This window comes from Pomacea canaliculata, linkage group LG2 (genome assembly GCF_003073045.1).
Source record: "Pomacea canaliculata isolate SZHN2017 linkage group LG2, ASM307304v1, whole genome shotgun sequence".
NCBI classification, from domain to species: domain Eukaryota; kingdom Metazoa; phylum Mollusca; class Gastropoda; order Architaenioglossa; family Ampullariidae; genus Pomacea; species Pomacea canaliculata.
In genome coordinates, this window is record NC_037591.1 from 13,547,530 (window position 1) to 13,564,574 (window position 17,045).

At 37.1% G+C, this 17,045-nt stretch overlaps 2 protein-coding genes across 2 annotated transcripts; both read left to right on the forward strand.

Annotated features, from left to right (window-relative positions):
* Window positions 1-5,495: 5,495 nt before the first annotated feature.
* On the forward strand, window positions 5,496-8,514 carry LOC112557345. The gene is made up of 5 exons (XM_025227145.1): window positions 5,496-6,411; window positions 6,809-7,023; window positions 7,455-7,612; window positions 7,743-7,924; window positions 8,313-8,514. The coding sequence occupies exons 1-5, from the start codon at window positions 6,246-6,248 to the stop codon at window positions 8,390-8,392; spliced, it is 801 nt and encodes a 266-aa protein (XP_025082930.1). The 5' UTR covers window positions 5,496-6,245; the 3' UTR covers window positions 8,393-8,514.
* A 792-nt stretch (window positions 8,515-9,306) lies between these two features.
* On the forward strand, window positions 9,307-15,204 carry LOC112558248. The gene is made up of 6 exons (XM_025228599.1): window positions 9,307-9,386; window positions 12,348-12,523; window positions 12,867-13,081; window positions 13,508-13,665; window positions 13,788-13,969; window positions 15,007-15,204. The coding sequence occupies exons 2-6, from the start codon at window positions 12,361-12,363 to the stop codon at window positions 15,084-15,086; spliced, it is 798 nt and encodes a 265-aa protein (XP_025084384.1). The 5' UTR covers window positions 9,307-9,386; window positions 12,348-12,360; the 3' UTR covers window positions 15,087-15,204.
* The last annotated feature ends 1,841 nt before the right edge of the window (window positions 15,205-17,045 follow it).

The window sequence follows — 17,045 nt, forward strand, 5'->3', positions numbered from 1 at the left end:
AAAATAAGAAATGTCGAGCGAGTCAACGATACAAGACAGGAATTTGAACCACAGCGATAAAAGAAACAAAAAGAAACACACACATACACACACACAAGCATAGTAATAAATGAATAAATAAATACACCAATCAATCAGGAATGTAACAGAAATTATTTCTCACTTCAATTACCTCATCCCGTTTATCTTTCCTTTCATGCAATTCTCTCACTCACTCTCACTCACTCACATGCGTATCCGATAACGCACTCACCTCCTCACACAAATATGTATCTAGAAACACATACTAGAACACATACACACATATAAACACACATACAACCATATATACATAAATACATAAACAAACAAACACACGCACACACATATATATACAAACACACACAGACAAACATATATATAAACAACCAATTATATATATATAAACAAACACACAAGCACACGCATACACTCATATATATAAACACAAATATACATAAAAAACGCATATATACACAAACACACACACATATATACATATAAACGAACACACACGCACGGCGCAGTACGAGAGTCTACAGAATGAAAACAATTTTTAATTACAAAACTATAATTTCTCATCTTAACAGCTTAAGTCTAAAACTTCTTTTTTTCGAAACAACGGCTAGAGTATTCCTTTAAGAGAAAGTTGTCTTCTCCTGCTGGCTGGGGGGGAGCAGCTAGGGGGCGCTAGAAATCTCATTTCATGCGGGATCAGCGCGGCACGTGTTTTGATTCTGTCATCGCCCATCCAGTGATGGAGGGTTCAAAGTATGATAGAAGAGCATCTTATGAATGGCGGAGGGCTTTGAGGAGGATATGAGAGCGAGAAGAAATGAGTGCTACCATAATGAAAACCAGCGGGAGAGTGGAAACGAGGGGAGGGGAGGGGAGAGGTACAGGAGGGGATTGACTTGTGCTGACCAAGAAGCTGTGAGAATATAGTCAGTACTTTATCACGGTTCATCCTGAAGGAAGCCATTCACACATTTTCTTGAAAAAAAAGCAATCATTTTCTTCCTAAGGGAATTATCTTCACTTTGTCTCACTTCGAGTCCGTCTCTCTGACGCGCAGACGTACGAGCACATGAACTCGTGGAAACATTTTGAAGAGTGAAGAAAATGGAAGTTCGAGGCAGGCTGGGAAAAGTTTAAAATATCCGAGGAATAGTATTTTTCTGGCGCAGGTCCATGCAATCTACTCATTCACAAACTAAAATTTTTTCTCATCACAATCTGTACTTGCGTTAATACAGAACTGGGCAAACTACTTTCACTTTCTTCATTTCATGGCCATAAACCTCTTACAGTTCCTTCCTGAAAGTGCTCTCCCCTGCACTCTCCTGGAACGGGAAGCTCTGATGAAAACGGAGACAAAAGGGAAGATCCATCCGTGTTTTCCCAACAAAGCTTTGGCTGCAAGAGCGGGGTGGCAAGAAAATCGCTTTTCTAATTAAATTCCTTCAAAGCGGATTCTTTTTCTTCTTCACGACGGCGAGTGGCGAGGTATGATCCTAATGGATCGATTCAAGATCGCTTATTCAATCAGCGGGGCCATCCTCCACTTCACATATGGCAATAATGATGAGGCTTCAGTGGCAGGCTGGGAAGGGTGAATGGTGGGGACCCAGAGACCATCTGTAGCCCGTGAGGACATCACTAGACAGTCCTACAGAGATGAGTTCCTGTACTTTGTCCTCTGTCTACCGTGAGCAGACGTCCTTTGGGCGATGAATCAACGTCTTCTTTTACTTAATTACCTTTTCTTTTACATATATACATATTTTTTTGATGGTGTGAATGCAGGTGTATGTTGTAACAAAATATTGAGTGTTGTAATTAGGTGTGATCGAATGCTGGTCTGATTAATTATCCATTGGGCAACAGGAAAACACAGACCTTTACAACTGACGCCTGCCAACCTTACCAATGGTGCACTTACAGAGACTCTAGCTATATCACTAAGGACCAAATTTATTATTATGTTCATACACAGTTTAAATTTCATAACGTTTATTTAACAGATAGTAAATAAATAAGCTTGTTTTTAAACAATAACAGGGATATAGAAAGAACTTTTTCTTTTTTTTTTTTGTTTTACTCCTCAAGTTCAGTTGACGTCCTCGCCACAGCGCCATGAAAACTTTTATTATAGAAAAGATTTTTTTTTTTTTTTTGGGGTGGGGGTTAAAATTAGCTTCTTCACTGTGTCAAATATATCAAAACACTTCTATATTTCAAAACATCATTCATTTATCAATCCGTCTCTAAAGCAATTTATTTTTCTCATCCTCTTCCAAAAGATGCTGGATAAAAGAAATACAGGAAGAGATTTCTTTTCCCTTTATTTCCCATGAATAAAAGCACCGATTGAAACAAACAGGTCACCGTGGGAAAAATCTTTATTCAAGTAATTATTTTTCTAAGAGTACGTTTTCTTGGTTTAAAAAAAAATCCAAACTGGATCCATTGCTTATATCGGATGACCATCCAGAAGGCAATTTCTGAGACGGATGGGGCGCAAGGACGACGCCATGTGTCTTTCTCGGCACTTTATTAGTTGTGCACTGCAAGCTGTGGGAGGACATCGGTCGTCATGATGGCGAAGTCAATTTGTGTTTCGACTAACATGATTGATTAAGTCGTCCACGTCTTATCAATTCTTGCATTCAATCAGGGGATTGGCCTCAACATGGCCTACGTGAGTTCACGACCCTGCTCCTCAAAAAACCAAATTATGACGCATTTGGCCGCCGTACGATCGGAATTGGTTTTTATTTCTTTGATTTTTCAAGACATAGATGCAACTCCTTCCTGAGTCTTCTTTTCTTCTAAGGTTAAAGCAAAATCTCAGCACATACAATAACGCAGTCGTCTATCCCTTAATGTTGTAGTAATGAAAGATGTTTATTTGAACAACCAGTGTATTTTAGCTATGTTCTCTTGGCGTTAACCAGTAAGAATTAAAAAAAAAACTATTTTAAAAGAAGAAAAGATGTTGCCATGGGGTGATGAAAAAAGACGTGAGGGGAGATCGTGACTCATGAACTACTGGGCCAGACAGAAAAGCTGGTGCTAGTTGTTATGACGAGCAAAAATGTAGTCTGAGTGACAAAGGATCCTCCGACACCGTTGGCACCGCCTTAGCGGAATTTTCTCTTTAATGCCTTCATAATTTGATGTATTGCGTAAATCACCAGAGAAATCCATTCCTCGGGATGAAGCTGTGGCGTCTGCAGTCGTGTTGGTGTAATGATGGTTGTGGCCAGGATAAAAATATTTGACAGCAAGGAAGAAAAGTTGTCTAAAGGTCAAGACTTTTAAATCTCGTATTTCCTCCTTGCAAAGATGATGATGATGATGATGATGATGATGATGATGATGATGATGATGATGATAATAATAATAATAATATGGGTTAACTAGAGCTCTATGCTTTGACCCCTGCCTCTCCCTCCCCCAAAAACAAAATCACACACGTAACATAGCATGCAATGTCTATACGGGAGGAAATATCATGCGGTATTCGTTCTTCGGTTTCGCCGTCTCCTCTTGAGGGGGGATGCAGAAAAAAAACCCGGATCCCAAGAGAAGTAATGCGAACAAATCTGAAAAAAAGCATGACCATTCAAGAAGCTTGGAATTTCTTTTTTTTTCTTTTTGATTCATTCATTTTCTTAACACGGTATCATCAATGATTGAGAATAGACTATATAAGTAATAATGATAGTGAATGTTGTTTTTTCGGTTTTTTTTATTTTACTGTGGATTTAAGTTTTCTTACATGTATTCTAAATAAAAATTTTGATAACTCGTCCATTTTTTATCTTTCTTTTTGTGTTTGCGTATTGGCATTTTATTTCGTTTGCAGATTTATTATTGACTGTGAAGAGCCTTTAGGGTACAGCTAGACTGTTAAATGTAATGAGTTTTATGTATTGACAGGGGCTTCAGGTACGTTATTAATGTTTGAAAGAAGAACAAAAATGCAAGCTGACATTTGCTGCCTTTCTTAGGTTGTGACAAAATACAGAACAAAACGAGTACAAACAGTTTGGCCTTTCACTAGCAATAGACTGTCAAACGTGTCCTCTCACCGTGACTTTGTAGTCTAAATAGTCTAAAGTTGGGAAACATTTTTACTGCCGAGGGCCACTTTGATAATTATTACATTATTGACGAGACATACAAAATTAGCTTGCTTTATTTGTTCAAGCTGTAGTCTTGCCACAGTATGTTCACATTTTGCAAAGTGTACAATTCCTGCGAGTAATCAAAATCCACCTTTTGTACTCAGGTACGTGAACAAACATTCTATAGGCTCTATGTTAAAGTCTATAAAAAAACATAGAGAGACAGCTGTTCGGAGTCTGTAAATATATATTTATAATAAGAAAGTTCAAACTGTAGACATTATATATAGTAATAGCAAAACCGTTTTTTCCTAGTACACAGTTTTCTGTTTGTGTTCAATGAAAGTACATTTATACTGATAAAGATCATAAAAAGCAGTTGTTATTATGGGATACACATGCTGGTAATAACGAGAAATTTGCAGATTGACCAGGAATACAACATTATTTAACAAGATCAAGATCATCTCAACCAATACAACCATGCCTACCTCGGGTGTGAAGGAGACGCCGGTGTGTTTTTTCTAATGTTTAAGGGAGTCAATCGCAAAATGCTCAACATACCATGTCAGAAGTTCGCTCCCCTGACATTCAACTCACAACATCGATTAAGACGAGACCTGAATAAATGCAAATAAAGATTTCTAATCACCACGAATTCCATGAATATATCTATATGTATAATTACTGAGCGAGCGGTAGTTTGCCTTCTCATTAACTGTTTACTGCAGGAAAAAGTTTTCAGAAGTCTGTTTTGTCTGTTCTGCTTCCGTTTTGGTTATATTGGACTATCACATAATGTGAAATAGTTCATGATCGCTGTAACGAATACAACATTTATATAAAAAGGTGGATGATACAGAAATAGGTAGGGGACACAAGATTTCAGTAAAGGCAGCTTTTATTTGTTATTGTAGTGATGATGACGATGTTAATGAGAAGAAGGATAAGGATAAATATGAGTCTGGGAGCCGTATAACAAGAACAAGCAGAAATTAACACCCAAAACTAAATAGAGAATTTCAGACAATTTATTATTTTGTGATTTACTCATAATAATTGTCTCCCTTCAAATCACAAAAAGCGAATCGCAGATTGATGATTTTATCGGTACTTTTGCTTATTGTGGGCGAATATTGGATTGTAAAAAGGAAAATAATTTATTAGTCATTTGAGCTTTGGACATAATTACGGCTACTTCCGAGATTTCGTTTAAATAACCTGAGGGCTCACACCTTGCCATAAATACAAACACTGATAAGAAACACAATGACGCTCATAGTTTTCACCTGACAGAACCTCCTAGTCCAGAGGAAATAAGTAAACAAAGAACAGTGTCTGAATATTTTATTTATTTCTGCATTGTACACGGGGCATTGTTGTGATCACAGCTGCACTCATAACTACAGAAAATGAAGAGATTAATTAGCTTCTACAGATCACTTGCTGTAGTAACAAGAGGATGAAAGATCGAGCAACGTTTACAACACTTTTTGATTTCTGTGAGTTTTATGAGTTCTAATACGTGGCAGCAGGTGGTTATCGCTTAAACCTAAAGAAAAACAAACAAACGTCAATTCAGTTAGAAATGTATATAAAGCAAGAACAAGACCATCTTGTGAAAAGTTTGGTTTTCCCGGTAAGTATATCACTATCCTATTGCATGTTGTCAGTGTGGTTATAGCTGTAGAAGTAGAAAAAAGTACGGAAGTTAGCTAGTCTGGACTTTAGGACCCAATATTCGCCCATTGCCACTTCCGAACAAATGTAATTATAATTATATTTATTAATGCTTAATCAATGGCAATGTATTTCTAAAAAATCTAGAGATTTGGTAAACAAAACTAAAGATAGACAAATACTTTTTTCTTACTTATTTTCTATTTATTTAATAACTTTCGTATTTTGGTGAATTGATCAGTAAATAAGTTAAACAAGCAGGCGTGTTGACAATTAAAAGACAAGAAAGATGATAAGTTTGACGATAACTCTGAGCGACATTAGACTCAGGTCTTGGCAACATAAATAAGCAAAGCAAAATGTTTAACTGTCTAGTCCCGTCTGTTTGAATTGTGTTGCAGCTCAAGACTGAAAATGTTCCGCTTCGTAAGTTCTTTGCTACTTCTGTCCCTGCTGACCCTTGTGAAGACAAATGAAGATACCAGCACAACAAAGCTAAGGACGCTGATTGAACAACTACAACAGGAGGTTGTAGAAATAAAGAATCAAGTGTCGTCAGCGAGCAGGTGTTCATGTCAAGGTAGGAATATCCGGTGTGCAATTAATAACGACTAAAAAATGCAAACCAAACTTGATTACTCCCTAAAAAAGCGAAATTTTAAAAAATACTTAATAATGCAAATCATCAAAACAAATATTAAAATTGAGACAAACGTGTATTTTAAATGTATCGCCAGCTTATCTGATACACAAAGAACTAAAAATGGAACAAACTAGCATGATGTTGTTAGTGAAATGCTTGTCTCTCGTTGGATAAAGCTCTAACTGTTGTATCATGTCCAACCTGGGGACATTAATTTTTTCGAGCTATCCTTTGACAAAAAACGTAGCTTACCGTGACCTTTCCCCCAGAGATGAATATGAACAATAGATTGACCTTTCCAAACTACTGTTATATCTAACCCGTAACTTTATAGAGTTTATTGAAGAAGATGGCTACATCCTGGCATTCCGAATGGTTGCTGGCATCGGTGACAAAGGATACAGCGTGTTCGTCGACGAAAACAGAGATGACGACTTGCCTCTTGTCAGGGCCGTGACCCCGTGCGAGTGCCGCTCCAACTTGACTGACTGCAACAGGCACTACCGGGGTTCGATCCTCAGATACTGGTCCCGACTTGCAATCCAAACCGTGAGATCATAGTCTCTTATCATGAGTATTATAATTAGCACAACATGGCTGTTGATACATTTATAACACCTATTAGCTGACCTTACACTTCAAAACGGAAAGTTGAAATGTGGATAGTGAGTCTGCTGAAAGTACCATCAAAAGAAACATTCAGTTGCTCATTGAAAGTACTTTACACCATATTAATATGATTAATTATTATATTATTATTATAATTAATAATAAAAGCATACATTATTTCTACATTTGATTAAGTGTTTACCACTTCTGTGGTCCAGATTTGCTTTCTATTCTACTCAGGGTTTCTTAATTCTTTCAACCATTACTTCCTGATTTTATCTATAATCTGTCTCATCAAGCTAGGGCTTAAGTATTCGGTCATGCCTGAATTTAAACCGCAACGTGTTGACCCGTGCTGTTTACCTGAACAGGTGAAGCTGGTTGTGTACAAAGAAGGGCAGGCGAAGCAATATGTTGTCTTTAATGGCACTGGCAGTACTTATTCCAACTGGATGTCTCCTACAAGGCTTGTAGAGTCGTCGTGGGTCGATCTCAAATCATCCAAGACCAACTTTTTTTCGACCACCGGGTACGTTTTCTGGCTAGTGCAACACAGACAATCTTATTGTTTGTACTTACATTCTTCCATTCATCCATCTGTCTGTCTGTCCGTCTTTCTGTCAATCTCTAGACCTAATACTGGATGTCTTTGTCTGCAGGGACGTAGGACTGAAGAGACGATTCTACATGAACCATGTTTATAATGGGTGTTCGGGAGATTCCGGGTGGCTGGTAGTGAAGGACGAGACTGACGACTGTGGCTATGCTAAACCCAGTGGCGTGAAGTACCCGCTCATCCTCTACTCGCCGTCATTCAGCCTGGTGCAGTACCAGTCTGCAGGTAAGTCTGACTCACTGAAAGTCTACATTGACATTTAATAAGAACCTCCAAACTAAAGAATAATAACGAGAAAGTTTTTTTTAAAGTAAACCTCAGTCGCATCATGCGCCATTGTTTGATTTATTATCTGAACGTGTATTTCTAAGCGATCATATCTGTTTTGTAAGATGATGGCTAAACGTGTTTGGACAACGGCGGACTATGCTGATAATATTTCACCATAATACGTACTCTTGTTGTCGAAGATGGCTAAGAATGTGCAGAGATGGAGAGAGATGGAGAGAGATGGAGAGAGATGGAGAGAGAGAGAGTAATATTTGAAATCATCCGGATCTGAAACATTTTTCAGAGATATGATGTTTACTTTTCTGTTTTTTTTTTTCTGTAGCCATTGACCGCGCCGACTCTCTGGCTGTGTGGGTGAAGCTCTCAGGGGTCAACAGTCTGAAAGCAGTGTGTCAGAACTAAGCTCCCATCACGACAGCGGTGGCTACGATGAACCCTTCAAAGAGGAAAACCAAAATGGAACCTGATATGAATGATATCATTATCATCCGTAACAAGATGACATTTTAAAATAAAGCATTTCTGAAGACAATTATTTTCTCTTTCATACTCATTTGTAATGCTGGAGTTGTGCATACATTGTGCATACAGATTGTGGTATTTAAGCCCGAGCAGTTACAGGAATATCTTAGTAGTTATATACCAATACATACACACTCATTTACATACAGAAGATAAATACACGCATATATTATTCCTATTGCATCTTTCTTATCCATATGCAAACCTAATTCTAGAAACTTCAAGGAAGTGGGAGCAGTAATGTTGTAATTCCTGAGCAAAAAGAAACATATTAGTGAGACATTTTATACTTTCACTTCAGTTTAATATTTAATACATTAAAATTTTGTTAATAGATTAAAAGAAGAAATTTTGTGAAGTGCTTTTTTAATATTTTAAATGCCAGCCGTCTGAAGGTACAATTAGATGACCAGAACGACGACAGATGAAGTGAGATATGATGATGCCTTATACGATTGTCAATGACTTTTATAGCTCATCACTAAAACAATGAGAGGTCTGAACCATTAGTAATAAGACAAAAGTACACTTACCTTGCAAACGCACGAAGTATTACACACACACGCAACGCTCTACGAGCACCCGCAGATGACGATGAAGAGATTTGTAGGAGAATAGAATCGAAGAGTCTCAAGTTCTGAGGAATGTCACTGAGAGAGTTATAAAGAAGATGGCGGAGAAGACGTGTTTCCCGCCCATTAAAGAGCAACATGTATATGACGTCTTTTTCTGCTCCATTTGACGTGGAAAAATGACGCACACAAGACGTCAGACACAAGACGCCATTCGTGCACGAGACACGAGACCTACCACAACTCCTTACACTATTTCTGTATGGAGAGTTGTACGAGCGGACTACTGTAAGAGAGAGAGAGTGAGTAAAATTGTCGTCGTACAACATTTGGACCTGATTGTGCAACCTCCCCTGACTCATTTGTGTACAAGAAATCCTTTGTCTATAAACAAGAGCTCACAAGGGGGCGCATACATGTGTGTGTATTTAAGGTTTTTAACTGTCATGCATCCTTTTCTGAGTTTACTTTACTTGGCTTTAAAAACGTTTGGGACAATGAGGGCAGGATTTGTTTGGGGATGGATAAGAGTTGTAAAAAACTGTAAACTCAAATATATTTAACATTTTCAACTTTCATAGTGTTTAAAACATTTAAATTTGAATCCAAATTTTAGCAGAGAATGGCGGCATTTGTGAAATAGAGAAAAATTTACACGATAACGAGATTCACATGTCAGCCCTTCACTCATTTCTCTTTCAGACGCAGAGCTAAGCTTCCGAAAAAACTTTAAGGTTATCGTTACAATAGAACTTTATTAATCCACAAAGGCACAAATCATTTTTAAAATTTACAAACTATAACTTAAAGGTCTTAAATATCTACCTTTTTATTTTAGCGTTGTTATGCGATAGATGTGTGTGACAGCAGCTTGCTCCCGTTATTGGTGTGTGCGACACAACGTCCTCATGTCTTCGGTATAAGTAAAAGTAAACTTATCATGTTACTGGTAGACGTGGCAAGTTTCTCTAAGATTAGTACGTGGTTGATAAACGATTTTTAAGGAAAAAAACTCTCTTCTACAATAATACGAATGAAGCAAAGAGTTTCTTCCTTTTTTGATAATGTGGCTTATAGTATGATAGCAAATCTTTACATCTTTACTTTGACAACATTATGAATAGTCTGAGGTGAGTATATACTGAGTTGACAAGATTACAGTAAAGACAGCTCTTATTTATTATTGTAGTTATAAAGATGATGATGAGCAGGATGAGGATAAGGCTGACGATGACGACGATGTAATAATGGCAATGATGATGAGAAGGATAACGAAAAATACGAGTCTGGGAGCAGTATAACAAGAACAAGCAGAAATTAACACCCAATAATAAAAAAATTCAGACAATTTATTTTGTGATTTATTCATAACAATTGTGTCCCTTCAAATCACAAAAAGCGGATCGCAGATTGATGATTTTATCGGTATTTTGTTTATTGTGGGCGAATATTGGATAGTAAAAAGGAAAATAATTTATTAGTCATTTGCGCTTTTGACATAATTACGACTACCCCTGATACTTCGTTTAAATAGCCTGAGAGCTCACACCTTGCCATAAATACAAACACTGATAAGAAACACAATGGCGCTTATAGTTTTCACCTGATACTCAGAATCTCCTAGTTCAAAGAAAAAAGGTAAACAAAAAACAGATTCTAAGCACTTTATTTATTTCTGCGTTGTACGTGGGGCATTGTTGTGATGACAGCTGCACTCATAACTACAGAAAATCAAGAGATTAATTAGGTTCTACAAGTCACTTACTGTGGTAACAAGAGGATGAAAGATCGAGCAAACGTTTACAACATTCTTTTTGATTTCTGTGAGTTTTATGAGTTCTAATACGTAGCAGCAGGTGGTTATCGTATGAACATAGAGAAAAACAAACGTCAATTCAATTAGAAATGTATTTAAGCAAGACCAATAACAACTTGTGAAAAGTTTGGTTTTCCCAGGTACGTAAATGACTATTTTATTTCATGTTACCAGTGTGGTTATAGCTGTAGAACAGAAAAAAGTACGTGACGTTTAGTGACTATTGCTTTTGACTTTAGGACCCAACATTCCCCCCACCTGCCACTTCCCAACAATTTGATCATAATTATATTTAGTAATGCTTAATCGATGACAACTTTTTCCTAAAAATCTAGAGATTTGCGAAACAAAAATAAAAATAGACAGATACTTTTTTTTTACTTATTTTATATTTTATAGACCAAATAACAAAAGTTATATGACGAGGTGAAGTGTTTGTGACGCTGCACTGATTGCGCATGTCAGGGTTTATCGTCATCAGGCGTGACAACAAGTTTGATTGGTCCTCACAAAGTCCAAGAATTTGACTGGCTGGTAGAGACTGCTTGACGAGACAAACACTTTATTAGTTAAAGCAGAAAGTATAAAACGACACTTGTCACTTCTGTACGACTACCGACCTACGTAAAGGAAACGGTGTCTTTAGACTGGTATTCTCAGTTTTCTCGTGTCTTTGGTATTAATTGCAGAAAATTCCTTTAATATTACTTAATGCTTTGCAGAAAATAGGTAAAACTTGTTTGCCTGATGATGGGTATACCCTTAGTTTTAAAAACCTGTAATTCTAATGTTTTTAGGATTTGTTGAGTAATCATTTGGAAGTCAGTTTGAGAACCATTTTAATTTTTTGAATTAATGGTGACACAAAAAAAGCATTATTAAAATAGAATTATGCTTGACAGAATATTGCAAATATGAACAGCAACGTTTCGAACAATTTTATTCTATGCGTGGAAGTTCTGGACTGCTGTTTAGCTGTAATTTGCTTTCTTCATGTGAAATTATTTTTTTATTTGTTCACGCGATGTTGTATCATATTTGTGCATATATTCTTTAACCTCTATTTCATATTTTTTTGTTGCGCTTGATCCACATTCCAGCAGCTGGCTATTGCTAAACCCTGTTTTGTTTATTATTTCTGATAATGTATTGTTATGTTTTCTAAGAGAAACTTTATTACTGTTTGTTTCAAATATATATTTAAATACACATAGTAATCGCTATATTTTTTTTTGTGTCTTACTTTCTAATTTCTGTGAATTGATGAGTGGATGAGTTTAACGAGATGGGTGAGTGAAAGACCCGAGGTGTTGACAAGAAAGATGATAAGAAGTTTGACGATAATTCTGAACAAACTCAGACGCTTCACGCGGGCCTTTGATGCATAAAAAATATGCGAAGTCAAATGTTTATCTGTTTAATCCCGTTTGTTTAAACTGTGTTGCAGTTGAAGGCTAAAAATGTTTAACTTCGTAACTTCTGTGCTTGTACTGTCCCTGATGACCTCTGGGACTACTGCAACTACGAACAGAACGGAGTTAAGAATTCTGGTTGAACAGCTACAACAGGAGGTGGTAGTATTAAAGAAGCAATTGTCTTCAGGGAGCCTGTGTTCATGCCAAGGTAGGAATGTTCTGTGTGCCACTAACAACAAAATTTGAAAGAATTTCAAACCAAACTGGATTACACCATAAAACATTTTTCATAATCCAATTATTACAGGAAACAGAAAAAAAATATGAGATGAGATGTAACTGTAGCGCCAGATTAGCTGTCACGAAAAGAAGTTAATATGGGATAAATGAGCATGATATTGGTAGTACAATGCTTGTCTCTTGTTGGATAAAGGTCTGTACTGTTGTACACAACCCGGGGTCATTCGTTGTGCGTGCTATGCTTTGACCTTTCCTCCAATGGCTAATTTGAATAATATATTGACCTTTCCATCAACCCTTGACTTGAACAGACTTCATCGAAGAAGATGGCTACATCCTGGCATTCCGAATGGTTGCTGGCATCGGTGACAAAGGGTACAACGTTTTCATCGATCAAAACAGAGATGACGACGTGCCCCTGATCAGGGCCGTGACCCCGTGCGAGTGCCGCAAAAACTTGACTGACTGCAACAGGCACTACCGGGGTTCGATCCTCACATACTGGTCCCGACTTGCAATCGAAACCGTGAGATTATACTTCTTTTATGACGTGGATTATAATTAGCACGACAAGGTTGTTAGTGTATTTGAAATGCTTTAAGTGAACCTTAAACTTCGAAAAGAAAAGATAAAATGTAGATAGTGAGTGTGCTGTGGTTGGTAAAGTTTGGTTACTTATTGCAAGTACTCCATCCTCCTTCAATAATTGAAACATAAAAGTGAGCATTTATAATATTATTATTAAATTTAATTATGAAAATTAGAAATGATTTTTAGACCTGATAACAAGTTGTCCAGAGTTGTTTTTATTTTACTGATCACCAAGGTTTCATAATGCTTCCTATCATTACTTTCCGCTTATATGTATAATCTGTCTAGTGCTGTCTGTCTTTGTCCGCCCTGACTTGAATTTATAACGCTACGTGTTGACCCGTGCTGTTTACCTGAACAGGTGAAACTGGTTGTGTACAAAGAAGGACAGGCTAAGCAACATGTTGTCTTTAACGGCACTGGCAGTACTTATTCCAACTGGATGTCTCCTACAAGGCTCCTAGAGTCGTCGTGGGTCGATCTCAAATCATCCAAGACCAACTTTTTTTCTACAACCGGGTACGTTTTCTGGCTAGAACAACTCAGACAGTCCTATTGTTTGTACTTCCATTCTTCCATCCATCTGTCTGTCCGTCTTTCTGTCAATCTCTAGACCTAATACTGGATGTCTTTGTCTCCAGGGACGTAGGACTGAAGAGACGATTCTACATGAACCATGTTTATAACGGGTGTTCGGGAGATTCCGGGTGGCTGGTAGTGAAGGACGAGACTGACGACTGTGGCTATGCTAAACCCAGTGGCGTGAAGTACCCGCTCATCCTGTACTCGCCGTCATTCAGTCTGGTGCAGTACCAGTCTGCAGGTAAGTCTGACTTACTGAGTCATTGCAGGTATTCTGACTGCTCATAAATACACGTGTGCTTAGCAGTACAGTAAAACCTGCCTGTTAATACTCACTTAGGTTCACTAAAATCAGGTTGTCATTGAGAGGTGTCGTAGCAGCTTATAATGCTTTTTCTTCGTTTTTGCACTCACTCTGTCATGCCCAATCTGTATCATTACACATGTACTGGGGTGAACTTGGATGCTTTCCTCACCTGCACTATTTATATTTTATATGGGATTTTAATAAAGCACAAACAGTCGGTCATATGAAATTCATTTGTATAAACATGATTTCTGCAATTTGTTAGTAACGAAGTACAATTGACAAATGTTCGCTAATAAAAAGACAACAATCAATGGACAGCTTATCATTTAGACCATAAACTATATCGCTCCGGCTATATCGACCTCCCACCTGAGTCGAATCGACCCATGTCCGGGTTAAATGAATGCCCCAGCCACACCTATTTCATCTTAGCTGAACGTCTGCATATACATTTCATAAGAACCTCCAAACCAAATACTTTTTTTAAAAAAGCTTTTGTTATGAAATAAACCCTAATCGCGTTCTGCCCCATGGTTTGATTTAGTATTTTTTTTTTTTGGCATGGCAATTTTTTTTATTGAGTAAATACAATTTACAGAACATAATTCAGACAAAATCCAAAGATGAGAGAAGAGAGAGAGAGATAAAAAAGAAAGAAAAAAAGAAAAGAAAGTGTCCACATGGCAAGTGTTGGATTAATATGTTGCATTGTTTGATTTATTATCTGAACGTGTATTGCTAAGCTATCATTTCTCTTTTAGCTCGCTGTGTTGGTATTGTTAGATGGTAATACCTACTCTAGCTTATCCTCGGAGATGACTTAGAATGTACACACACAGAGAGAGAGAGAGAGAGAAAAAAGAGAGAGAGAGAGAGAGAGAGAGAGAAGAGAGAGAGAGAGAGAGAGAGAAATATTTAAAATCATTCAGAAATATAATGTTTACCTTTTCTGTGGTTTTTTTTTCTAGCCATTGACCGCGCCGACTCTCTGGCTGTGTGGGTGAAGGTCTCAAACCTCAACGATCTGAAAGCAGGGTGTCAGAAGTAAGCTCTCTTGACAACAGCAGTGACCACGATGAACCCTTCAAAGAGGAAAACTAACATGAAACGAAACCTGATATGAATAATATCATTATCATCCGTGACAAGATGACATTTTAAAATAAAGCATTTCTGAAGACAATTATTTTCTCTGTCATACTCATTTGTAATGCTGGAGTTGTGCATACATTCATGCATACAGGCACACAAAAATTTATTAATAACTAGCAATGTATATATATAGAGGGAGATGTAAGCAATCAAAAATAACTGCGAAAGGCAAAAACTGCCTACCAAAGGTCCTTCGTGCAAGCAGCCATCACCATCCTAAATAAAAGAGACGAGGACTCGCATTCCTGTCATAATAACTGGCATCTGTCTCAGGAGGTTTAGGTGTGCGTGTGTTAAATGTAGTGTATGGCTATGGATGTCTGCATGCTATGTTTGTATGTGTGTGGATATATATATATACGCTTTATTATGTTTGTATGTGTGTTGTAATTATGATGCAAAGAAAAATTTATGTCTAGGACTATGCCTTGTACACAAAATAATTCTCCGGATTGTGGACAAATTGTTTAAAGGTCGTGGTCTAATCGGTAAAACGTTTAATCGACCGGTTAGCTATACATAAATGCATACACGTGTAAATATAAATAAATACGAATTCTACGAAAAAAGACATCCGATTCATTAAGCTAGGACTGCACACATTTTCCAGTTTGTTTTCTTTGTGACACAGTATACTCTTCAATTTGACCACTTGTACTAGACTGGGAGTAAAACAACTCACGAGCAAGATGGGAGAGATACCTCCTTCATAAAAAAGTTTCCAGGACAAAGTGGTTACAAGAATACCTTAATGCTTACATATATATATATATATACACGCTCATTGACAAGATTTGTTTAAGGGGAGGTGGGGAAAAGAACTGCAAAAACTGTTGACAAATACATTTTTCAGCTCTCCGAGTGTTCAAAGGACAGACGACATAAACACTTAACATTTGACTCTGCTCTATTAACAGAAAGTGATGTCACCTGTGTAAGACAGACAAACTGAAACAATTGGACACTACTGTGGGATTCAAATGTACTCCCTTCACTCGTTTCTCCTTCAGACGAAGAGCATGAACTTACTGAGTATTTGGGATTATCGTTAAAACAGAACTTTATTCATCTACAAAGGCAATTCAATGCATGAATAATTCTCAAACTTACCAACCGATGCGAAAAGCTAATCATTCAAGTCATGAAGAACAATGCTCGATGTTCAATCATTTCTCTAAAGAACAATATATGATGCATAAAAAACGCAAAAGTCACATAAACTGTCTTGGTAACCAAAAGATTTTTTTTAAAAAGAAGGCAGGTCTGCGGTCAGTGTTTAAACATTACAAAAAACGTACCCATCCTCACACTACAGCCTGCTTTGTAGTACAGTTGTTGTCTACACCTATCCGGTAACTACATTTTCATTCACATAATATAACAGAATATGCTATATCCTCACTATATCCTCACGATCTTAAATATCTGCCGTATTCTTTTAGTGTTGTTATGCGATAGACGTGTGTGAAAGTAGCTTTGTCCCGTTATTGGTGTGTGCGACTCAATGTCCAAATATCTTTGGTATGTGTGAAAGTGTGAAATCTTATCATGTTACTGGTACACGAAATAAAAGATAAAGATAAATGTGAGTTTGGGAGCCATTTGACCAGAATATGCTGAAATGCACACCCATTAATAAATACAATTCAATAAATAAATGGTGGCATGGATTTCAGATAAAATATGTATTTTGGGATTTATTTATTCATAATAATTGACCTCCTTATCATGAAAAGAGCAAACCGTTGATTGATGATTTTATCGGTATTTTGTTCATGGTGGGCACACACTAGATCGTAAAAGGTGACTAATTAGTCTTTTCGCTTTTGACTTAATTATGGCTATTACTAAGATT

Coding starts and splice junctions, on each gene's coding strand:
- LOC112557345 (XM_025227145.1), top strand. CDS start 6,246: ATGTTCCGCTTCGTAAGTTCTTTGCTACTTCTGTCCCTGCTGACCCTT. Junction 6,412..6,808: donor GAGCAGGTGTTCATGTCAAG/GTAGGAATATCC, acceptor GTAACTTTATAG/AGTTTATTGAAGAAGATGGC. Junction 7,024..7,454: donor CCCGACTTGCAATCCAAACC/GTGAGATCATAG, acceptor TTACCTGAACAG/GTGAAGCTGGTTGTGTACAA.
- LOC112558248 (XM_025228599.1), top strand. CDS start 12,361: ATGTTTAACTTCGTAACTTCTGTGCTTGTACTGTCCCTGATGACCTCT. Junction 12,524..12,866: donor GAGCCTGTGTTCATGCCAAG/GTAGGAATGTTC, acceptor TGACTTGAACAG/ACTTCATCGAAGAAGATGGC. Junction 13,082..13,507: donor CCCGACTTGCAATCGAAACC/GTGAGATTATAC, acceptor TTACCTGAACAG/GTGAAACTGGTTGTGTACAA.